Genomic DNA, 20,569 nt, shown 5'->3' with positions numbered 1-20,569 from the left:
AGCAAACTCTCCTACCAGCAAGTATCCTATAATTTTTTAAAAAAATTTGTTAGAACTCAAAAAGCAGATCAAGTTACTGAAAACATCATTAAGGAAACAGCAAAATACTTTAGAGAATAATCTAAAACCACTGAGCAAATTATAAGATACAATACCTTGTAGCAAAACATGCTGATGAACAAAAGTCACAGGTGAGCCAGGCACACAATCGAAAAACCAATTAGTATGTAAGCTATTCAAATACTGTAAGACACTGCCTTTTGAAGAGCTTGTCACTTTTAATCACTTAATAATGGTTTACACAAGAAAATCCATTTAAAATATTTTTTCTTAACAAGAACAGAATTTCTGTTCAAATAAGAAAAACAACTATGACAGGTTTTACCAAATGAAATTTAAATTAAACAGATCCTACCAATAAAATCTGGAAACAAAAAAATCATTGTTTTCCAGTTGAAATTTAAATTAAACAGATCCTACCAATAAAATCTGGAAACAAAAAAATCATTGTTTTCCAGTTGAAAAGTCCACCATTATTTAATTGCTACAATATGTTTACCAAGTGTAGTTCCAATGTAATTGTAAAGCATCCCAATAAGGACCCTGAAGCTTTAAGTACTTTTTTCATGAATTAATACCCAAATGTCATGAATTTTTATAAATCTGATGCAATTTCAGGAAACAGCTATAGGAAAGACAATATGTTTGCTGACGATGTTAACCAACTGTGAGAAAGCCAGGTTTCCATCCAACCTCTGCAGCAACACCCAAGCCAGGCGGGACACCTGGATCCCCTTTCCCAGTCACCATGGGTTACAGTGTGAGCTGTCACTTGAGAGAGTGTGTGCTCTCTGCTTTTCATCTGGCCCCAAGGCAGCTGAGAAGCCATAATCTGCATAAATGCATCACTGACAGATCAGTTCTGACTTCTGGCTAGTTTGTGCTTTTGTCCCTTTATTTGTATTTCTATCTGTGTTTCTTCAGCCTCCTCTCCATCCTTAGGACAACTGACAGCTTGGCATATGGCTCCTGCTCTGTTTACAGGAGGAAGACCTGAAGATTTGCTGATGTATGTATTTAATACTTACTGCTTCCTTATTACATCTCTAATTAGTTCAACTTCATAATTTTTATATATCTTTTTTTTAAATAGACAACTTCCATTATTTCACCAAGAATCTTTTAAAGCTTACAAACTGCACAAACTCTGAACAAAAAAAGAAAGGAGTCTCTCTTCCTGGCTTCAAAGTAGATGGGGGGAAAAAAGAAAACAACACAGATTCAGCTTCTAAACAATAGGAAAGATGAAAATTCCAGTTGTCTTCTTACAACATTTTCCTAAAACTGTAAATTTACCTCACTAAAACAGTTTTCAACTCATCCCAAAGACAGGCAAAATTTGTCCTAATGCCACAATGACATAAAGCAGCCAAGCTGACTTCTAGTGTAACTACTGAGAGATTTTGCTTTTTTACCTTTTATTTTTAAATAATGAAAGACATGTAGTGACACTGGTCAAGAACTCTTTTCCCCAACTTGATTGAAACCTTCTGTAATGGAAAGTTAAGTTGGATTTTTTAAAGCAGCTTTACAGTCTTTGTTTGTCTACAAAATTAGATGTGTAGCTCAAGGACAGGCGAATGACCGGCCTGGCTGTCCTCAAGTATTTTGCATATTTTTGCTAAGGCATCTGTGTATGCCAGGTTTCTCTCCTTTCAAATTTAAGTTGCTAACTTTCATTCCTTCAGAATTAACAGATTAAATGCTTCCATATCTCTGTTTCAGCTGAATGCATCTTACTCCTAGAGGGGAATTTGCTTTTTATTAGAACTTTCAGTCTGGTATTCAGTGAGAAATGTTCTGTGCTGGACCAGGTCATCTTCAGTCAACATAAGAAAATGAGGACTTCTGAATATTCTTGTCTATACCTCAGTGCAAAGGTTAAGAGCTTGAAGTCAAAGTGGCAGTCCCATACTATTCAATACCTAATCTGGATGATGACATTGAAAGCACCTTAGCCAGATGGTATCAGACTGGAGGAAAGGCAGGTATACCACAAGGATGAATCACCATACAAAGAGAAATCAATGTGCTAGAAGACTAAGCCAAGGAAAGCTGCCTGAGATATAAGAAAGTTAAATATTGTCCTGCACCTGGTATGGAATTATCCCACACAGCATTAACAGCTGGGAACTGACTGGCCTGGTGTGTAGCTCTGCTGAAGAGGACCTGAGAGCCCTGGTGGACAGCGAACTGAACACAAGCAAGCAACATGTCCTGGCAGCTATAAAAAAAAATCATAAGAAACTTCTTTGAAATGACTCTCAATCATAGTAAGTGACCAAGATATAAATCCAATTGTCTGTACAGATTTTGTGATTAGCTACTTCACTGTGTGATTGAAAAGATCCTACCCATTCCTGTGTTTGATAGCAATATACCATTTGATAGCAGTTATATCATTTGCTGTTTGAGAATCTGGTCTCAAAATAGAGGGAAAAGGCCCAGTGAGCCTAACAAACAACTCCTAGCTTCATTGTTTTGATTTTAATTTTGCACTTCATAGCAGAAAGCATAGCTTAAACTTTCAGTCTAGCAGACTGAAATTCTCCACAGGAGCAGTATGTGTAATATTGAAGGTAGGCAAAAGTCAAATATTATTTTTTGTCAGGTGTTGGTTAGGATTTGCCACCGACACAAGAGCCACAAATTTGTTGGAGAAAAGGTATTTATTCTGCATATACAATGAATGCTAAAAAGTGAGCTCTAAGCTGCATCTGAATGTACAACATGCATTGAAGCAAACTGTATTGTACACGATATCTAAGATATGCCCCAGAATCAGACAGACTCTGCCTGTAAGTGCAAGATGACCCTCAGGTGTATCATGAGACTCAAGGAAGATCAAATAGGCCTGTGATAGAAAGGCCTTTCCAATTATAACGCTCTCAATTCTCAACACCCAATGAAAAGACAATTTCTGAATTATTAGAGAGTAAAAGTGAAACCAAACTACTTAGAATAAGACTGGCTGATACCTTGTCATAAACAGTGAGCAACTAAGATTCAGCTGCCCTAGTAATGATAGGTCACTACTCCCCTTGACCAGAGATAAGCAATTATTGCTTTGTCACCTTCAGTGACAAAGAAAGGGCAAAAAGCAAGGCCCTGGGGTGGGATTAATTTTGCTTGCCTACAGAGCACAGAGATATCCAATTTAATCTTGAATTAGGTGTCTTGCAAGCCAATAAGAGCCAACCAAAAAGCCCAGAAGGCCAGACTTTGAATTTTGGGCATAATTCAGAAGCTGGAGATCCTCCTTGGTTTAAGTTTCAGGTTATCTATTCCACCTTCCCCAGATAATAAATAACCCACCTACTGTAGTATCTCTCACAATCTCTGAAATAATTTTATTATTCCAATATACAGTAACATGTTTATCTTCCACACCAGCAGATAGGAGGCCTGCAAAAGGGATAAGGAGTAGAGTTTGGGAAACAGTAACCCTGAGATTTAGGCTGTACAACCTCAACCAAGCTGTTAGAAACGTCTTTGTTGTTAGGCAACCATGCTTGGCAGTTTGCCCCCTAAAGAGGAGTTGAACAGGCTAACTGGTAACTGCATTAAAGAAAGTGGCACTTGGTCACTTTTTGTCATATTTTCAAAAGGTCTAAGGCCCAGCTCCCTAGGCAAATTTACAGTGCTACCTGCATCTTCTAGGTTCCTGATGCCTACATTAAGAAAAGCATAACTGAGAGCAAGATGAATGGAAAACTATCAAATCCAGAGGATAAACAGACCTTATTTTTACTCTGCTAATCAGCTAATGAGAAAGTACCATAACTCTTTCCAAATCCTGTGATAAAATCCTACAGAAAGAAGATAACTGAGCAAGCAGCTTACAAATATTTTCAACATATAATGTCAAATAGCTGAAAATCCAAACTGTAAGTGAAGAATTTGCCTGTTGACATAAATGGAGCTTCAGTGTATTTCTTCTATTCAACAGTACTTAATTTATTAAACAGCAAACATTAGGCTGAACAAATATGAAAATAATCACCCATGAATGAGGCATTTCCAATCTACTCATTTGTATGCTGCACTTGCAATTGGATTTTCCCAAAGAACACAACCACGACCTTAGAATGTCTCCTCTTATGGAGCCTTGCATGGTTGAATAGTATTAGAAGATGCTGATAAGGCTATGAAAATTTCCAAAGAAGAAATGCTATGTTTCCTACGTACAAACTTTTGAGTCTTCCAGCTTCAGAGACAGCCACTCCTGTCGGTATTCTGAAGAAAACCAATGGGATCACCACAAATTACAGTTTCAGTGGAAGTACCGTAGATGATAAGTCAGGACAGTGAGAGGAAGAACACATGGGGCAATTGTGTTCATCTTTTTAGCAGTCTGTATCATATTATGTTAGAGAGTACTGCTGTCAGTGTTAATAACCAAAGGCACTGAACTTGAATGAACCCCTCCAGATGGCACTGTTGTGAATTAGCATGGTTCTGATCTGGTCTGCTCTTCCATGCCCCAAGAGTTTAAATAGGAACAGCTAAGTTCATTACAGCTGGGTTATTTTTTGGACAAGGAATGGAAAGTAAGTGTATGAAAATACTCTAAAGTCAGGTTACAGTGACAGCCACAACTACACCAAGAGCATTCCAGTGCTGGACTGCTACAAGAAAAGCAATGCCACAAACTAACTACTTAAAAAATTGCTTGGCTGATCTCTTTAACTAACCATCTACATATACAATTGATATATTGCTCCTATCTACATTTTAACTTATCCTTCTCACACTCAAGGCTGTATAGCTAACTTGGCTGTCACAGATGGTGAAAAAAGCATTTGACCCACATTAGTACAGTATTTCCCCCAAATGAAGAAGAATTAAGTTGGCTCAGCCAAGCTGTTAGTGACAAAAATGAGAGGGCAATAACAAGCTTGTTTCATGCTGCTCTGTAAAAAGCACAGATCATCCATGCTTGAAGCCTGAAACATTAAGAAGTCTTTGTCAAATTAAGGCCAAGGCAGCTGACTAAAACAGAGCCACTTTGCATTAAATGAGGGATGTCACCAGTTGGGTGCTTTCTCAAAAAGCCTGGTCTAGCCTTTGCTTTTGCCCAGTGTTTCAAAGACCTGGTACTAATAGAAAGGCAAGAGCTATGCACTGACAGACGTGCATTCCTGTTCCACTTGGTTTATGTGTAACATCAGTTTGATTAAAACTTGAATTCTGAAGTTTTCCTCTGCTAGACAAACCCAATGACACAGAGACAAACTCAGTCTTGAAGGTCTTACAACCCTTTGAAACCACTTTTAGTGGTGAGGTAGGGGAGGAGAAGCAATGATTACAATATTAGTGGATGGATTAACAAATTATTTTAAGAAAATCTTTCACTTGCCAGAGAAAAGGTTTTCCCCTCTCCTCCCTTAGCCTTTTTAAAATCATCTAGCTTGCCAAAGCCAAAAAATCCCAAGCCAGAGCAACAACCTGGTCATATAAATTTCAGCAAAGGAGACACAAATGTTTCAGTTACATTTTATCCTTATAGAAGAATGAAGAAACCCCCCCAACATTTTACTATTTATTTCCTACGCTAAACTGCTTGTTTTTAATGAGTCACATGGCACTTTTTCACCAGTTTTTTTGAACTACAAAATGTCACTGCTTTATGATGCTGTTCCTCACATATCATGAAAGTGTTTTGAAAAACTGCACCCAACAGATGGATTAGTATATTGCTTTATTGTTGAAAATTAATCCTAATATTAAGATTTAGATACTTTGAAAGCATTTGTTGCTTTTCCTACAGTTACAGTACTGTTCATGGGAAAGTCCTTTAGAAAGAAAAATACAGATATTTATCCTCAGGCACTAACCAACCTTCAATGTCACCATAATCTTCAAGAGTCATAAAATTCAGTCACTAGGCTAGAATATTGCAAAGATTTTCTACATAACACCCCAGTTATGTCTAAATGCAAATCCCCTAGACTTCAGCAATTTAATAATGTGTACTAACTGCTAATAAGTTACTCCCCAACTGGACCCAACTCTCTGGGGTTTTTAGTGTCTACACAAGGCATTCATGTAAGGCCAGTAAGATCAATGAAGTGCCAGACCCTACACAAGATGCAAATGTAGATAAGGTTCTACTCACTGAAACAGCTGCTGTTTTAAAAGTGTATCTGAAAGCCTACAATATGATTTTAGTATCACTTTCCTAGTGAATGAGAACACAGGATGTGATATGTTTTGCTGACAGGAACTGAACAGACAATTTGATCTCTAGTGATTTAAATCAAGATATAAAATTATTACACCCTAGTAATATGTAGTAGCTGAACAGTAAGTGGTAGAGGCTACAACAGACAAAAGAATAACACTTTTGAACTCCAAAAAGTGACATAACCTTATCTATCACAGTCTTAGATGTGTCAGAAGTTGATACCACTCATTGTGGTGAAAAATAATCTATTTAGAACTTTAATTTTTTTTAAGTAGCGGAGTCATCAGACACATGTCAGTAAGTATGTTGCCTTCTGTATCACTAAAAAATATTACTAACAATTTACAACTACTTACGTAGTTACTTCACTTTGTTTCTTCTTAAAGCAACTGGCTTAGCACCTGTTCTTTAGCAAGCATACAGTTACACCAGCTATTTAACTATATTTAGTTAAATCGACAGCTGGAGAATTGTTTAATTAATCCCCAAGAGTTCTTTTGGGATAACAATTTATTTTCAGAAAATATCTGCAATTCAGTTAAAGGGTTAAGCACGAAGCACGTTTATTCCACTATATTGAGATCTTTAAAAATATTCAAGTAAAAAGAGATGTCTTCCAGAACAGGAATAGTCTAAAAAACAATGAAACCACATCACAAATGCAACATGTTAAGAGAAAAGTTAAGAAATCTGTCTTATTCAGTAATCTTCTTCACACGCTACCCTTCGCCAAAAAATAACACTAGGAAAACATTCTTGAGACCACAAGGAAGGGAAAAAATGAGTCTATCTTTTCCCTGAGACCAAAGGAAGGATAAACTCCAATCTAAATTCTATAATAACAAAAGGAAAGAACAAAGTTTCCTTCTAGTGAAAGAAAAAATTATATTCATGTCTAGTAGTCACCAATTTTTCTCCTCAATTACCACTTACTTACAAATTGCAATTATTGTCATTATTAACAAATTACGATTGCTATTTATCACATCCTAGAAAACTGAATGAATCCTCATTTTTGCTAAGATTTGGAAAGGGAAAAAAGTTATACAGTATACTGAAGTTCATGGCTTTAAACAGTAGGTCACAGGGCTTTTTCAATAATTCTATTGAACTCATTGTTAGTACAGTCCCAAATACAAAATGAAGCACCACAGAAACAACCAATTCTAACTTTGTGATAGAACATTCTTTATTACCAGCAAGAGAGGTCTGGTAAAGTCAAATCTAATTAATTTTTTTCAGGGAAATATTTAAGAATCCTCCTATCAAAAAATAACTGATTAGTTAATAAGAAGTTACTTGAAAACAAATCTTCTAATTATTCAAAAGCTGGGCAAAGAAACCTTCTGTATTATTAACAAAATATTAAAATAGCTGGTTTCAAAAATTCCATACTACAATTTATCAATTAAAATCAAACCCCACGTAAAATAGTTAACATGTGGTACTAAGCCAATACAATTTAAAAGTACCATATAAATGTTTTCTCTAATTCAGAAACATACAAAAATCATCATCTATGGCCATCTGTGCTTGTCAGTTAGAGGCCAAAGATAAAAATACAGAAGTATGCAAAAGCATCAGTTGCCAGTATGTCCACACAGTGCTTGTCTATCAGTTTACTGGCAACCTGCAAGCTTCCATCTTTAAAAGTTAGGGCTTACATTTTATATTTTATAAAGATTGAACTTTTAACATTATCATTAAATTATGATACCAGAAAATATTTCGTTCAAGAAGAAATTATTCCCATGTTTCTAGTAATTAGATTCTGAATACAAATTATTTGCACTGAATTTGTTTTTGAGTATTACCAAACTGACTTCTATTTTAGATGCATTTATGTATGAAATAACTATACACAGAACACTATTATATGTTTTCAGATGGGGAAAAAACACCAGAAACAATCTCCTTTCACGATTTTTCTAGCACTCTGAACATTAATTTGAATTGGTACCTAATAAAATATTTGAAATCCATTTTTCCTACACAGATACACCAACATAAACATTATAGCTCAAATCAGAAAGGTGTTCTTCCCCATCTCCACTAGATGAGGACAATACCCAAAAATACAAACTTTTTTGGAGAGCGTGGAAAGGGTGAGGCACAATCAGAAACTATCACAGAATCATAGAATAGGCTGGGTTGGAAGGGACCTCAGAGATCATCAGGTTCAACCCTTGATCCGCTACCGCTGCAGTTACCAGACCATGTCACTGAGTGCCACATCCAGTCCCTTTTTAAATATCTCCAGGGACAGAGAATCCACTACTTCCCTGGGCAGCCCATTCCAATGTCTGATCACCCTCTCCGTAAAGAAATTCTTTCTAATATCCAACCTAAACCTCCCCTGGTACAACTTGAGACCGTGCCCTCTTGTCTTGCTGAGAGTTGCCTGGGAAAAGAGCCCAACCCCCACCTGGCTACACCCTCCTTTCAGGGAGTTGTAGAGAGTGATGAGGTCTCCTCTGAGCCTCCTCTTCTCCAGGCTGAACAGCCCCAGCTCCCTCAGCCTCTCCTCATAGGGTCTGTGCTGGAGTCCCGTCATCAGCCTGGTTGCCCTCCTTTGGACCTGCTCCAGGACCTCGATATCCTTCCTAAACTGAGGGGCCCAGAACTGGACACAGGACTTGAGGTGTTACTGCATTACAGAAAAAAATAAAATGCTGCTTTTACATAAAGCTTTTGTTGCACAGACCAGCTCTTTAGTTTTTAGTATAGTATTGAATTACTAAATGCTTACAAACCTCTATTTTCTTAAATTAGCTTTATGTGGTGTGTAATATGGCACCGTGAAATCAAGTCTTTAAATGTATGAAAATACCTTTCTTCATTTGCTTGAAAAGACTTTTGAGTTTTCTATCAACCCATTTCTCCACACTATCAAGGTCTCTCTGAAAAGCAGCACCATGCTTCAACTCATTAACCACTCTCCCTCCTAACTTGGTCACCACCTTTATCCTGGCCCAAACCAGGACATCTATGAACTTGGTGAAGACACCAAGTTCTCCCCTCTTCTCCAGGTCATTAATAAAACCATGAAACAGCATCAGCCACAGTTTCAGTAACTGAAACACTACAGCTGGACTTCTTACCAGCATTGCAAGCAGAGCAGTCCAGGTAATTTTCTGCTCACCTTGCAGTCCACATATCTAAACCACCTATCTCCAGCCTTTAACAGATCCCATCAAATGCCATCCTCTAGTCAAAATAACCAACATCCAGCATTCTCTTCCCATCTACTGAGCCATATAGCTCATCAGAGGACACTTAATTTGCCTTTGATAACTTCTACTCCTGTTCTTGCCCCTTATGTGCCCAAATACCACTTCCAGGAAGATCAGCTCCATAATCTTCCCAGAGACCATAGCCAGACTGACCTTCCTATAAATACCCAGATCCTCCTTCTCACCATTCTTGAAGATGGGAATCACTGCTTTTTCACCTGCTCATTTGGAATCTCTTAATCACAATAACATTTCAAAGATGAGCAAGGAATAGCAAGGATGTTTGGAGACATTGCATTCAGACCCATAACTCGTGTACATTGAATTTGCTTAAGTGGCCTGAGCTTGACCTTTTGTACTGAGGCTAATGCCTCCCTACCTCCAGTTCTGTCATTAGACTCAGGGACCTGGGAAGCCCAAGGACACTCCTTACCATTAGAGGCAAACAATTTGAGTATTACTTCCATGTCCTTTTGTACAACATTAATTTGTTGAGATAATTTTGAATTCTGAGCTTCTTCACCTTATTTGCCACCCACTTCACTTTAGTACTGTCTACACATAACCATGCATTCCTTTACACTGTTAATTATGTAAATAATGAGTGACACAGGCCCCTGAAAGATTTAAAGACTGTTTTTGTATTCTGTTGTAACTATGAAAAAATTGTACCTAGAAGGGGTTCTTGCAAGACCACATCAAACACTGTGAAAACACTCTTAAAAATCTTAATTCCATACTGACTTTCAGTAGGTTCTGTCAGCATCAGGTTTGGTTACCTGAAGGTGCTCTCATAGTAATAGTTGGGTAGATCCCCAGGGACCTTAATGCTCACAATTCATTTATACAATCTGCTTCCTTCAAAAAGAAATCTCTGTCAGGGTTCTGGGACTCCCTAACGGATATAAGCAGAGTGTTACTGATGACTACAGCCTTGGTTATGGTGTATTATCAAGCATCAATATAGTTTCCAGGGGTCCAGGGTTGGGGGTAATCAGCTGTTCTGCAAAAATCATGAAAACTGATTAGAATCTTACAGGAATCCTGACATGGCTACAGAAGACTATAGTCAGGCAAATGCTGCTTCCCATGGGATCCTAATCAATACCCCATTCCAGCTCACATATTTTTTTCATCCTGACATGAAAAAATGACCCCTTCTAGAGTATAGGGCTAATAAAGAGGGCAAAATATTGAAACACATAATGAAATGCATGGAGAGAATCTGCATCTGAACAGGCTTTGTCCAGACTAAGTGTAGATAAAAAGCAAGAAAACTTAAATTACAAAGGGCAAGTGCTTCTGTGATTTGTGTTGATGCTGCAAGAAAGGGACTGAAGCCTGCTGTATGTTTTTTTCTGATCAGCAGGACTCCAAAGCTTCACAACAATGTGTATTTTTCTTTCCCCCTGCACTGTAACATTTAATGTATATGATAAATGAGAAAGAAGAGTTTATTAGAAGTTTTTAGCTAAAAAGGGCTGAAGAGAATACTTCTGCATGATAGAAAAAGCAAACAGTATTAATTTACTTTGAGTTTATATGCATTGCTTATATTACCCTGATTCATGTAAATTTAACTTTTTTTTTCCCCTAAAAGGAAAAAAACATTTATAACAGCAAAAACTTTACTGTGCTGTAAACTATTTCAGTTGTATTTATGTAGAATTCATCTGGATTTTCCCCTATGCTTTACAATGTGTCCTCTTTAATTAAAGTGTAGCTACATCAGAGATAGCTAAAGATCAAAAACTGAGGAAAATAACTTCAAAGGTAGAGAGAATATACAAAGGGACAGAATAAAGCACAGTAATATTTGCACAGCTTTGCTTATATCTAATCTCTCGTTAACAAAAAAGGCACCATTAGAATACACAGATGATGTCAAAATAAGACTTTATTAATAAGCAAAACAAGATTATAATTTTTAAGTTGACACATTTCATGTAATTGACACAGACAGAATTCATGAGGTTACATCATTGGCAATAAGATAGTCAGCATTTCAGACACTCATCAACAGTTTAAGTTCTGCTCAAGTTAAGCAGGGTGTAACAGCCACTCCTTGTTAATAAATACAAGTGAGGCAATGACTTCCACACAGTTGTCAGAAGCAATTTTCTAACTACCATTACTGTTGAGATTTTCAAAGTAGTCTACAGAATTTACATACATTTTGAGAAGATTATCTGAAGACATTCTGGCCACATCTGTGTTCCATCTCTGTAGAAACTGAACAAAACTTAAATTTAATTAAAAAAATATTTCTGGTTTCAATTATTTTTTTAAATAAAGTGTATTAAACCAAGTCAAATTTAATAGTGCTTTACCATTTTCCCACCTGGTTTGTATTCTTTTTCCATTAATTCATACCATGTGGCATGTCTGGCACTGAAGGGACAGAGTGAGAATAAAGCCCCAAAACTCAGCAGGTTTGAGAAAGACAGCTCTTTGAGAAGCAGAGCAGACATAAGGAAAGAACCAACTGCTTGAATTTCATGCTCAGTATGCAAAACTTTACAGACTTCTATTATTTTGACAGGGTTCTCTTACTTTTTTACACGCTGCTTAATCATGAGAAAAGCAAGCTCACAAAGACACCAATGCTGCTCACAAAATTCAAGACTTGTCTGGGGACTTTTTTTTTTTTTTTTTTTTTGGTGAAGAATGCAAAATTGAATTCCTGGAACATATTGCAAATAATGAAGAAAATCTAAGAAACATATGCCTCTTTTGAGGAGTCTTGCATTAGAATTTCCATTATTTCTTTAAACGTAGCAAACTAGGCTAGGTAGCACATCATACTGCTGAGCATACCGAGACAGGGTTTTCTTATGGAGCTTATTCTGTAATAGTAAGACACTTCTTATACCTATATATTTAACTTGAAAATATATATTCTCAATGTATAGTATTAATAATAAATCAGTTTACACAATATGAATGGATTGAGGAATGTTTAAATGTTGTGGTTGGACACAAAGAGGTTTATTCACACAGAGAAGAGTTCAAGGACAAGTAAAAACTTCTAGAAAAGAAAACCAGGATTAAGGGATAACCAATTCTGTTACATCACAGCCTAACAGTGAAGTCAGATTTGAGTAAGCTGTTATGCAACTTACTCAATTTATTCTCTGTAACACCTATTTTATCAGTAGTTGCACAGAAGCAAACTCAGTCCTAGATTGTCATTTACTTCTTCCCTACAACTCTATCAGTCTTATTCTGCTTAGGATCATTGTTCTACAGCTATGCTGTAATTTTGTCATGGTCGTACAGTTTTCATCAAATCTACGCTTTCCCCTGGAAATAGCACAGAAATGGTGTATTATCTTTTAAATTATCATCTCCAGTCGTGGAGACTCATAAAATTCCTTGGTGTCTGAGATTAAGAAGTGTGGTCTAATAGACTACATCTTTTTTGTTTTCTCATGATGCCACAAATAAGGTTTATTACATTTATGATTTGATCACTCCTACACCTTCCTAAGCTAAGTCTCTGGTTTCCAGAGTCTCACATTCTTTTGCCCAGTTGACAACTACTGAATTTGTTCCATTTGGAAGCTTGTTTGGGTTCCTTTTCAGAAGAGTGGGGAAGCAGGAAGACCGACTCCATACTTCTAAGAAATGAAGAATTCTAAGAAATCATAACACTTCTATTCATTCTTTTGTCCACTGGTTGTAGGAAAGGTATGTATATATAGATATATAAATATTGGTGTATATATGATATAAAATGTTGGCTTCTCAAGAAATGGTGAAAATGCAGTTTAAGGTTTCTTTCAAGAAACTGGAACACCAGAACCCTCCACACAATATGCCAGCACTTTGCAGAAAACATACAAGTGTCCCAGCATTGGAAATTTAAAACTCTATTTACTTTATATTTCAGCATAGCAGCCAAAAGACTGCAGTTATCAGATGCACTTCGTTGAACCGTGGTACATTTATCAATGTGCCTTAGCAAATTCAAAGTGTAAAATAAATATTTTGAAACAAATAAACAGCAATATATTGAAACCTCTATTTATGGGGAAGATATCTTAGACAGAATTTTTCCCCCTAAATCAGAACAGGCTGCCCAGGGAGGTTGTGGGGTCTCCTCCTCTGGAGACATTAAAAACCTGGCTGGAGGTCTTCCTCTGTGACCTGCTGTAGGTGACCCTGCTCTGGCAGGGGGGTTGCACTACAAGATCTTTTGAGGTCCCTTCCAACCTCTAACTTCCTGTGATTTCTGAGAAAATAGGATTATCAACAACTGAGTTATTAGTATATAAACTTATAATGTAACATTAGACAACGAAGTTGGACTCCCTTCAGGAGCCTTTTTGCTTTTGTCCTCAATTTTATCAGACTTTTTACTATTCCAAACACTAAGATGCTACAGTAACCATATATTACTTTGCATTCTGTATATGTCTCTCTATAATAAAATTTTAAAACATCTACTTGCTTGGTTACTTGGTAGGGAAAAAAAATTTCTGGGCATACCTTCATATGTCAAGAAGTCCAATCTACTTTCTTTGTAGTATCAGTTACACTTTACTAAAAGTACTTGAGAAAGAGTTTGAGGTGGTAATCATGCTTATTTCCAAATCTGTATAAACAAATAAACTTGACTAGATACTGTTACAACTTAGAGAAACAAATGTCACAGTCACCTCTGTTTCACTATTGCAACACCCATACTAAGAAAATCAGCGGTTGGAAAGCAGACCACAGGGATGAGGGAGAGACTGGCACAGCAATGAAGTAAGCCTTGAATGTAGGCAAAGAGCAACTTTGTGCTTTCTTTTCTGGTTTTTTACACATAGATCAGCAAGAAAACATTTTAAATTGAGTTTTTACAATGTAATTTCTTGCATTCATAGTGCTACAAACAATAGTGTTGGTTTTTGGAGGTTTTGGGTTGTTTTTTTTTTTTGTGAAATTCATTAAGCATATTTGATTAAAACCCTATTTTCTCTAAACTGGCTAGAGAACAAAGGTTATTTTGAAATTATATTTATCTGCACCCTCAGTAGAAAGCAGTATTTAAGCTCAGTCTACCCTGTATCACTGTTGTAAATTAGACAGCTACTTCAGAGCTCTGAATAAAGGGGTATAGTGACAACAACATTTACAACAAATAATCAAAGCCTTCATCAAAAGCAAGAACAGATTTCTGGTCTGAGGAAAATGGAGATCAAAACCAGCAAACAGAAGAAAAAAAAGGAGACCATATTTAGAAAGAGTTCTAGTAGTCTAAATTGAAATGAGAGTTGAAATCCCAGATTTCAAGTCAAGTACTATTTTAGAAGGATTCAATAAATTCCAGAAGCAATTTACACACAATGAGAAAACAAACCAAATTATTTGGTTTTTTAAAGGAAAAAATAAGAGTGACAAAACCATAGAGAGCAGGTAGTTCTATCATCTTCAAGAGAACAATTACATTCTATTTAAAAGCTCAATGCTTAAGGCTAGCCATCCCAATTTTTCTGCTATTAAAAATAGAAAGTTTCTTGGATTTCACAGATTATCTTTCCATTGAGTCTCTCATCTGAGCTTATGTACCAATTATGTATCAAAGTAGCAATCAATTACATAGATAAAATGTACTTAAATCTCAAATGTATATAAAGTCTTTCTTCTATCATAAAATGCAGATATCCACTGCACTGTTCCCACAAAAAGACCACAAAGAACCCCACCTTGTCAGGAGAACACCTCATTTTGTTTCTCCCTCACCTCAACTCAATTTCTGCCCTATCTGCTTTCACTCTTAAGAGTTTTAAAGCCAGGCTTTCTCTCCAGGGTAATGTTCAGTCAATCCCACCTACCTCCTACTATTTGCACTTTTCATGTGCAAGCAAAAGGGCTCCCTCAAATAATAAACAGTCTTAAAGACCACTTCTCCACTACAGCATTTTTTCGTAGCTTCACAGCACTCTACTGTTTTGTTAGAAACAAAGAGATCAGACCTTTTCCATTCACACTTGTTGAGCCAAAGCTCATCCACACCTTTCCAGGAAACCCATGAGTTAGTCTAGGCTCATTCCAATAGCTTCTTCTCTTGGCCATTAATACACATACACCATCTTCAGACATAGACATAGCCCACCACCACTGTCATTCTGTGGACTTTTAGCCCATAAAGCTGCTTTCTTCAATATTCTATGAAGAGTGATAGCAATGACTGAGGCTTCAGGACAAAAATACCACATTGTGATATGGCTGAATATGACTTCTTATTGGAAGAGAAAAGCAGAGTAAGAGAATCCAGACTGAAAATTAAAATTCTTGGTTCTGTGATATTGTTTCATTATTTTTGTTCAAGTTATCTGAGGCAGAGAGGAAAAACAAAATGAAAGCGAAAGGACACTGCTTAGTAGGTCAGCTTTTTAATGAAATGTAAGGTTTAAATATATTTTGATTTCTGTGATGAAAAACTCCTAATAACCACTGGAATAATGGTTTTGGGATTTTTTTGTTTGCTTGTTTTGTTTTTCCCTTTTAAGGTAAATTTCAAGGAATTTAAAAGGACTATGTTTTAAAAACACTATTTGTATGCTGATTCCCCAGGAGGTTTTACATTAGAGCTTTAATCACTGTGATACATAAATATTCCATGCTTTGCTTGAGACTTCTATTTAGAAAAAAAAATTAAACAACAACAAAAATAAACTGATCAACAGCTTTCCTTGAGAAATTTAAAATTTCTCAGTTACAAGAGGACACAGATGAGGACGTATAATCTTCTCCCTTCAAAAGAGTGACACTTGAGAATACAAACAGCAAACATTCTCAGACTCTTAGACAATGCTATTTGAGTAGCAGATATAATTTTCATCTTCAGCCACTTGAAATATTTGCATGCATGACCAGAAGACAAAACATGCAGTAATTTCTTTTTACTATTCAATTTATGAAGTTGTCAAATTAGTAATACAACCTGTAATACTTGTCCAATGAGTGCCACTAATGCTTTCCAAACCAACTGCACTGTTCCATCTGCTCAGCAGTTCCCTGCCATACATTATTCAGTGCTCAAGTGTTTAACTAAACCAGACAGTTTCCTAATTTCCTCAGGTTCCTCAACAATTACAGGATTTCTTTGAACAATGCAACAGGAACGTATTACAAATGTACACAGAACTTCTGAAAATCCAGACATTAAATTAGATATTTTTAACATTATACCCGAAATCATAGACCAATTTGAGGAAATCTACCAACTAAATGACTGTCTTTGCCTTGCACACCTCTCCTACAGCTAGAAATGCATTTATCTGAGAAGCGTGCACTTTCTAAAACACAAGTTTACACAGGAGCAAAACAGGTATGTGAATTCTTTGCAAATAATATTTCAGTACTGTAAAATGGACCATTCCATAAAATATACTACTGATGGTTTTATATCCTTTAATTTTACCAGTTGTAATAGCGGTATATTTCACATGTATTTGTCTGTATACATTAAATATTTTTTGTATTTCAAATGCTTTACCAAAACACTCTCAAATTTACCAAAATATTCATGAGAAAATGACATTTCCTCACAAAGGAATCTGAGTCCCCAACATTTTTACTCTCTAAGCATGGCTCAGAGTTACCATGCTCTAGAAGAACCTCCTCTTTACTTCGAAGGAACCTTTGGTGTGGTCAGTGAGATAAGGATAAAGTCTGAAGCCAGAAAACTATTCTGCAAAGTTTCTGAAGTTCAAAACAGTACAACATGCTGATAAGAAAAGCCAGACACCAAGCTGCAAAATAAACAAACAAAATTTAAATAGCCAACCACCATAAATATTATCCACTTGAATGTTAGATGAGATTTCCAAACAAACTGGTGCACACAGGCATGCACATAAATATCACACCAACATCTTCAACCACACTCCTCTGTTGTCTTTGAAGCTGTATTTACACACCTCAGGCCATCAACAATATTGTAGAATCTCTTAAGTAGGACACAAAATGTATCAGATTGGTTTCTAAGGTCACTGTGTTTTGGGGCACTGATCAACTTAGCAATATGCATCTGTGTATCTGTTGCTTGCACACATATCCCTTTCACCTTCCATCATAGTCAGACCTATTACCCTTAACCACCCTTCCTGACACTTTTCTTGCTATACCACGATCAGATCAGGATTCAAGATGAAGAAATTGCTTGTTGGGGAAGAAGAGAGTTCTACGCAGGTACAGAGAGACCATTTCCATGAGTAAGGTAGACAGACTTTTACAGATGCTGCATTAATATCCAGCACATTTACCTTGTGACAGAGGAAAATGTATGACAACAGGTCCAGAAAAAGGAGCACGAAATTTACTGATTAACTTTGTAACGCCCTTGCCTTTGTGAGTTTCAAACAGACAGAACAGCAACATAAGGTACAACTGCTTCATAATAAAGACTTGATGTAGTTTCCAAAAGTCAGCAGGTACACATGAATGTTGATGAGCCTCTGTCAAGAGCTTTTTATGCCATTTTTCAAATGATGTACTGGCAAAGGCTGTGTGTTTGTGCCGAGACCCATTCTGCCAGGCTTGAGTACACTTCGCACTTTTCATTCAAAGCAAGATTCATAATGAACCTTTCCATTTCACATAATAATAAAGGAGGAATCTAAAGAAACTTGCACTGTAGAAGATCCATTTGTAATACACTTATTTGTAAAAGATCTGTGAGGACAGACAGTGTCATCAAGGAGTTCCACTGCAGATGAATTTGCACAAAATCAAACTCCACAGCTTGCCTACTTGACAATGGTAAATGGTACACAGAACACTAATGAAAAATCTGAAAAGCTAAAACTGCTTTTACAGTCCATTGCTATGTAAATACCATATAGCTTTAGAGAGTTATAAAGACTTAAACCACAAGGGATGTTTAAAAGCACAGAATACAAAGGTATTCAGGTGAATACTTGCTTACAAGAACATCATTATGTTTTAGTCAGAAAAGACTAGAAGATGGAGCAGAATAAGTTTTCCTAAAATGCAAAATAAATTAGTAAAGTGTGTAAATGTCTTTTCACAAGGTAAGAAGGAAACCATTAAATTCCTGCCCAAACCTTGGCTTTTGGTTTATTTTTCAGTAAATGTCATTATTCTTCTGTGTTAATGCCAGGCCAACAAGGGCAGAAAAATATAAATTTTCATGATAAAATTCTTTGTTGTGCTTTATTATTCCAGCAAGTTTACTTTAACCACTTTCTGATTTTCTGCAATGGAGTCAGCCAACCTGGGTGTGACACGTTGGTACTGCCACCAGTACCTGATCTGTTTCAGTACCTTTGAATAGCACTGCATAAAGTTGTGTAAACACCATCCTTGCTCTAAGCATTTAAGAACAGGTTTTCCTATACAAACACACAGCTCCGTGTAGGAGGGTTTCCAAGTGCATGTTTTGAGGGCTCTTTCAAAAGAAACAGGAACACTAAGTTACACTTTTTTTTGTCTAATACAGCAAAATACCTATTCAATACCTTCAAAGCTGAACTATGTTCTCTTTTCCATACACCACACAAGCAAGATTATGATGTCTCATAGTTTCATCTTCAGCTTGTCTTCTCATTGCTTGTACTATCAGCTCCTGCCAAATTTACATGCACATCTTTAGCATGAATGACCGGCTTACAAATTTCTAAACTCTTACCATTTAGCAATCACTGCTCGAAGGAACCAGATGATAACTAATGCCAGAACATCAATTTTATCTCATTTTCCTACTTAATACCACATCAATTACCGTATCTCACTAACCACACCAAAGGTTCCTTCGAAGTAAAGAAGAGGTTCTTCTAGAGCATGCTAACTCCAATGAACTGAGCCATGCTTAGAGAGCAAAATTATAAAGATCCCTGATTAGCCCTTCGGTAACTCCGCGGGGCACCGTCTGAGCCGCCTGACGGCCCACGAGGCTACAGCGGCTGCCGCCGGGCGTGCGGGGCCCCCGGCGAGGGCCGACAGGTGACTCACCCGGCAGTGCTGAGCGCACCTCACCGCATCTTTAATCCTTTGCCTCGTAAAGCTCTCTCATGGTATTAGCACCGCGCTGAGGAACAGCTGCCCGCTTTATAAACTTCCGTAAAGGTTTACAGGGAGTTTCCCAGGCTTAAAAGGCAAGCGGAATTTGTGGCTGGACCGCGACGCCGTAAGGGGGGTTAGCTCTCCTCCTCCACCCGACGCATCTAGCGGAGCGGGGCTCACAGCGGAGACCGCCCGGGTTGTCACTCCCCCGGCCCGCAGATAGGCACCTGTGGCGTGCGCCGTGCGGGTCCCGCGGTCTCCGGCCACTCCCACCCACGCCGCGGCCGAGGCGCGCCGCTCGGCTCCGCGCCGACCGAGGCAGGCGGGGGGAGCCCGAGGCACGCAGGGCGGACGGCTCCGAGCGCCTCCTCCGCCCGCGGCTTTGTTCGCGGCGGGGCCCTGAGCAGAGCCCCTGCCGCAGCCGCGCTCCGCCGCTACTGCCCAGCCCGGTCCGGCGCCGCTGCCAAGCCTCCCGCAGCCCCACCGCGCTTCCCTCAGCCTCCCCGCCCCCGCCTCCTACCTTGGCTTTCCCAGCCTCCAGCTTCTTGAGCCGCTCCTCGTCCTCCATGGCGTTTGTGTGAGAGAACAGAGCGTTACCGGCGGCAGGAGGCGGGGCCCACCTCGCCCCCTCCCCTCAGCTGGGGCGCACACGTCCGCTGTCCTGTGCCGTCCCGTCCCGCCTCACAGCGACAGCAGCTGCCGTGGCGGGGCTACCGGCGCCGCCATCTTCGTCTCCACGTAAACACGCGGCCGGGGAAAGTGACGTTTGGCCGCCCGCCCCTCCTCCCGCGGCCAGCCCCTCCTCCCCCCAGAGCCCCAGCGCCTTTGGCCGACGCCTGTGCCGGGTCGGCTGGCAGCGAGCTCCGCAGCAAGCCCCCCGGACGAGCGGGTCCGCACCCCTCCAGGCAGAACGGGGGGCACGCACCCGCAGCGGAGCCGAGTGACAGCCGAACGCCGGCACGGCCGCAGCAGCGGCGGAGGGGGAGGGGAAGGAGGAGGAGAGAGGCGGTGGCGGGCACACCCCCCTCCGCACCCCCGCTCGCTCCTGCAGGCGGAGGGGCGGGGGGCTTCT

At 38.6% G+C, this 20,569-nt stretch overlaps 1 protein-coding gene across 1 annotated transcript in view; it reads right to left on the bottom strand.

Moving 5' to 3' along the window:
• The window catches only part of AKAP9 (A-kinase anchoring protein 9), a 104,711-nt gene extending 84,471 nt beyond the window's left edge, over positions 1–20,240 (bottom strand). Inside the window, exon 1 of the mRNA XM_030444149.1 lies at positions 20,018–20,240. Coding sequence (XP_030300009.1) covers positions 20,018–20,065 — 48 coding nt within the window. The 5' untranslated portion in view covers positions 20,066–20,240. The remainder of the gene's footprint in view (positions 1–20,017) is intronic.
• Positions 20,241–20,569: the final 329 nt, after the last annotated feature.

Source organism: Calypte anna, chromosome 2, assembly GCF_003957555.1.
Source record: "Calypte anna isolate BGI_N300 chromosome 2, bCalAnn1_v1.p, whole genome shotgun sequence".
Taxonomy (NCBI): domain Eukaryota; kingdom Metazoa; phylum Chordata; class Aves; order Apodiformes; family Trochilidae; genus Calypte; species Calypte anna.
The sequence above is the reverse complement of the archived record's forward strand: the minus strand, read 5'-3'. Positions and strand labels throughout refer to the sequence as shown.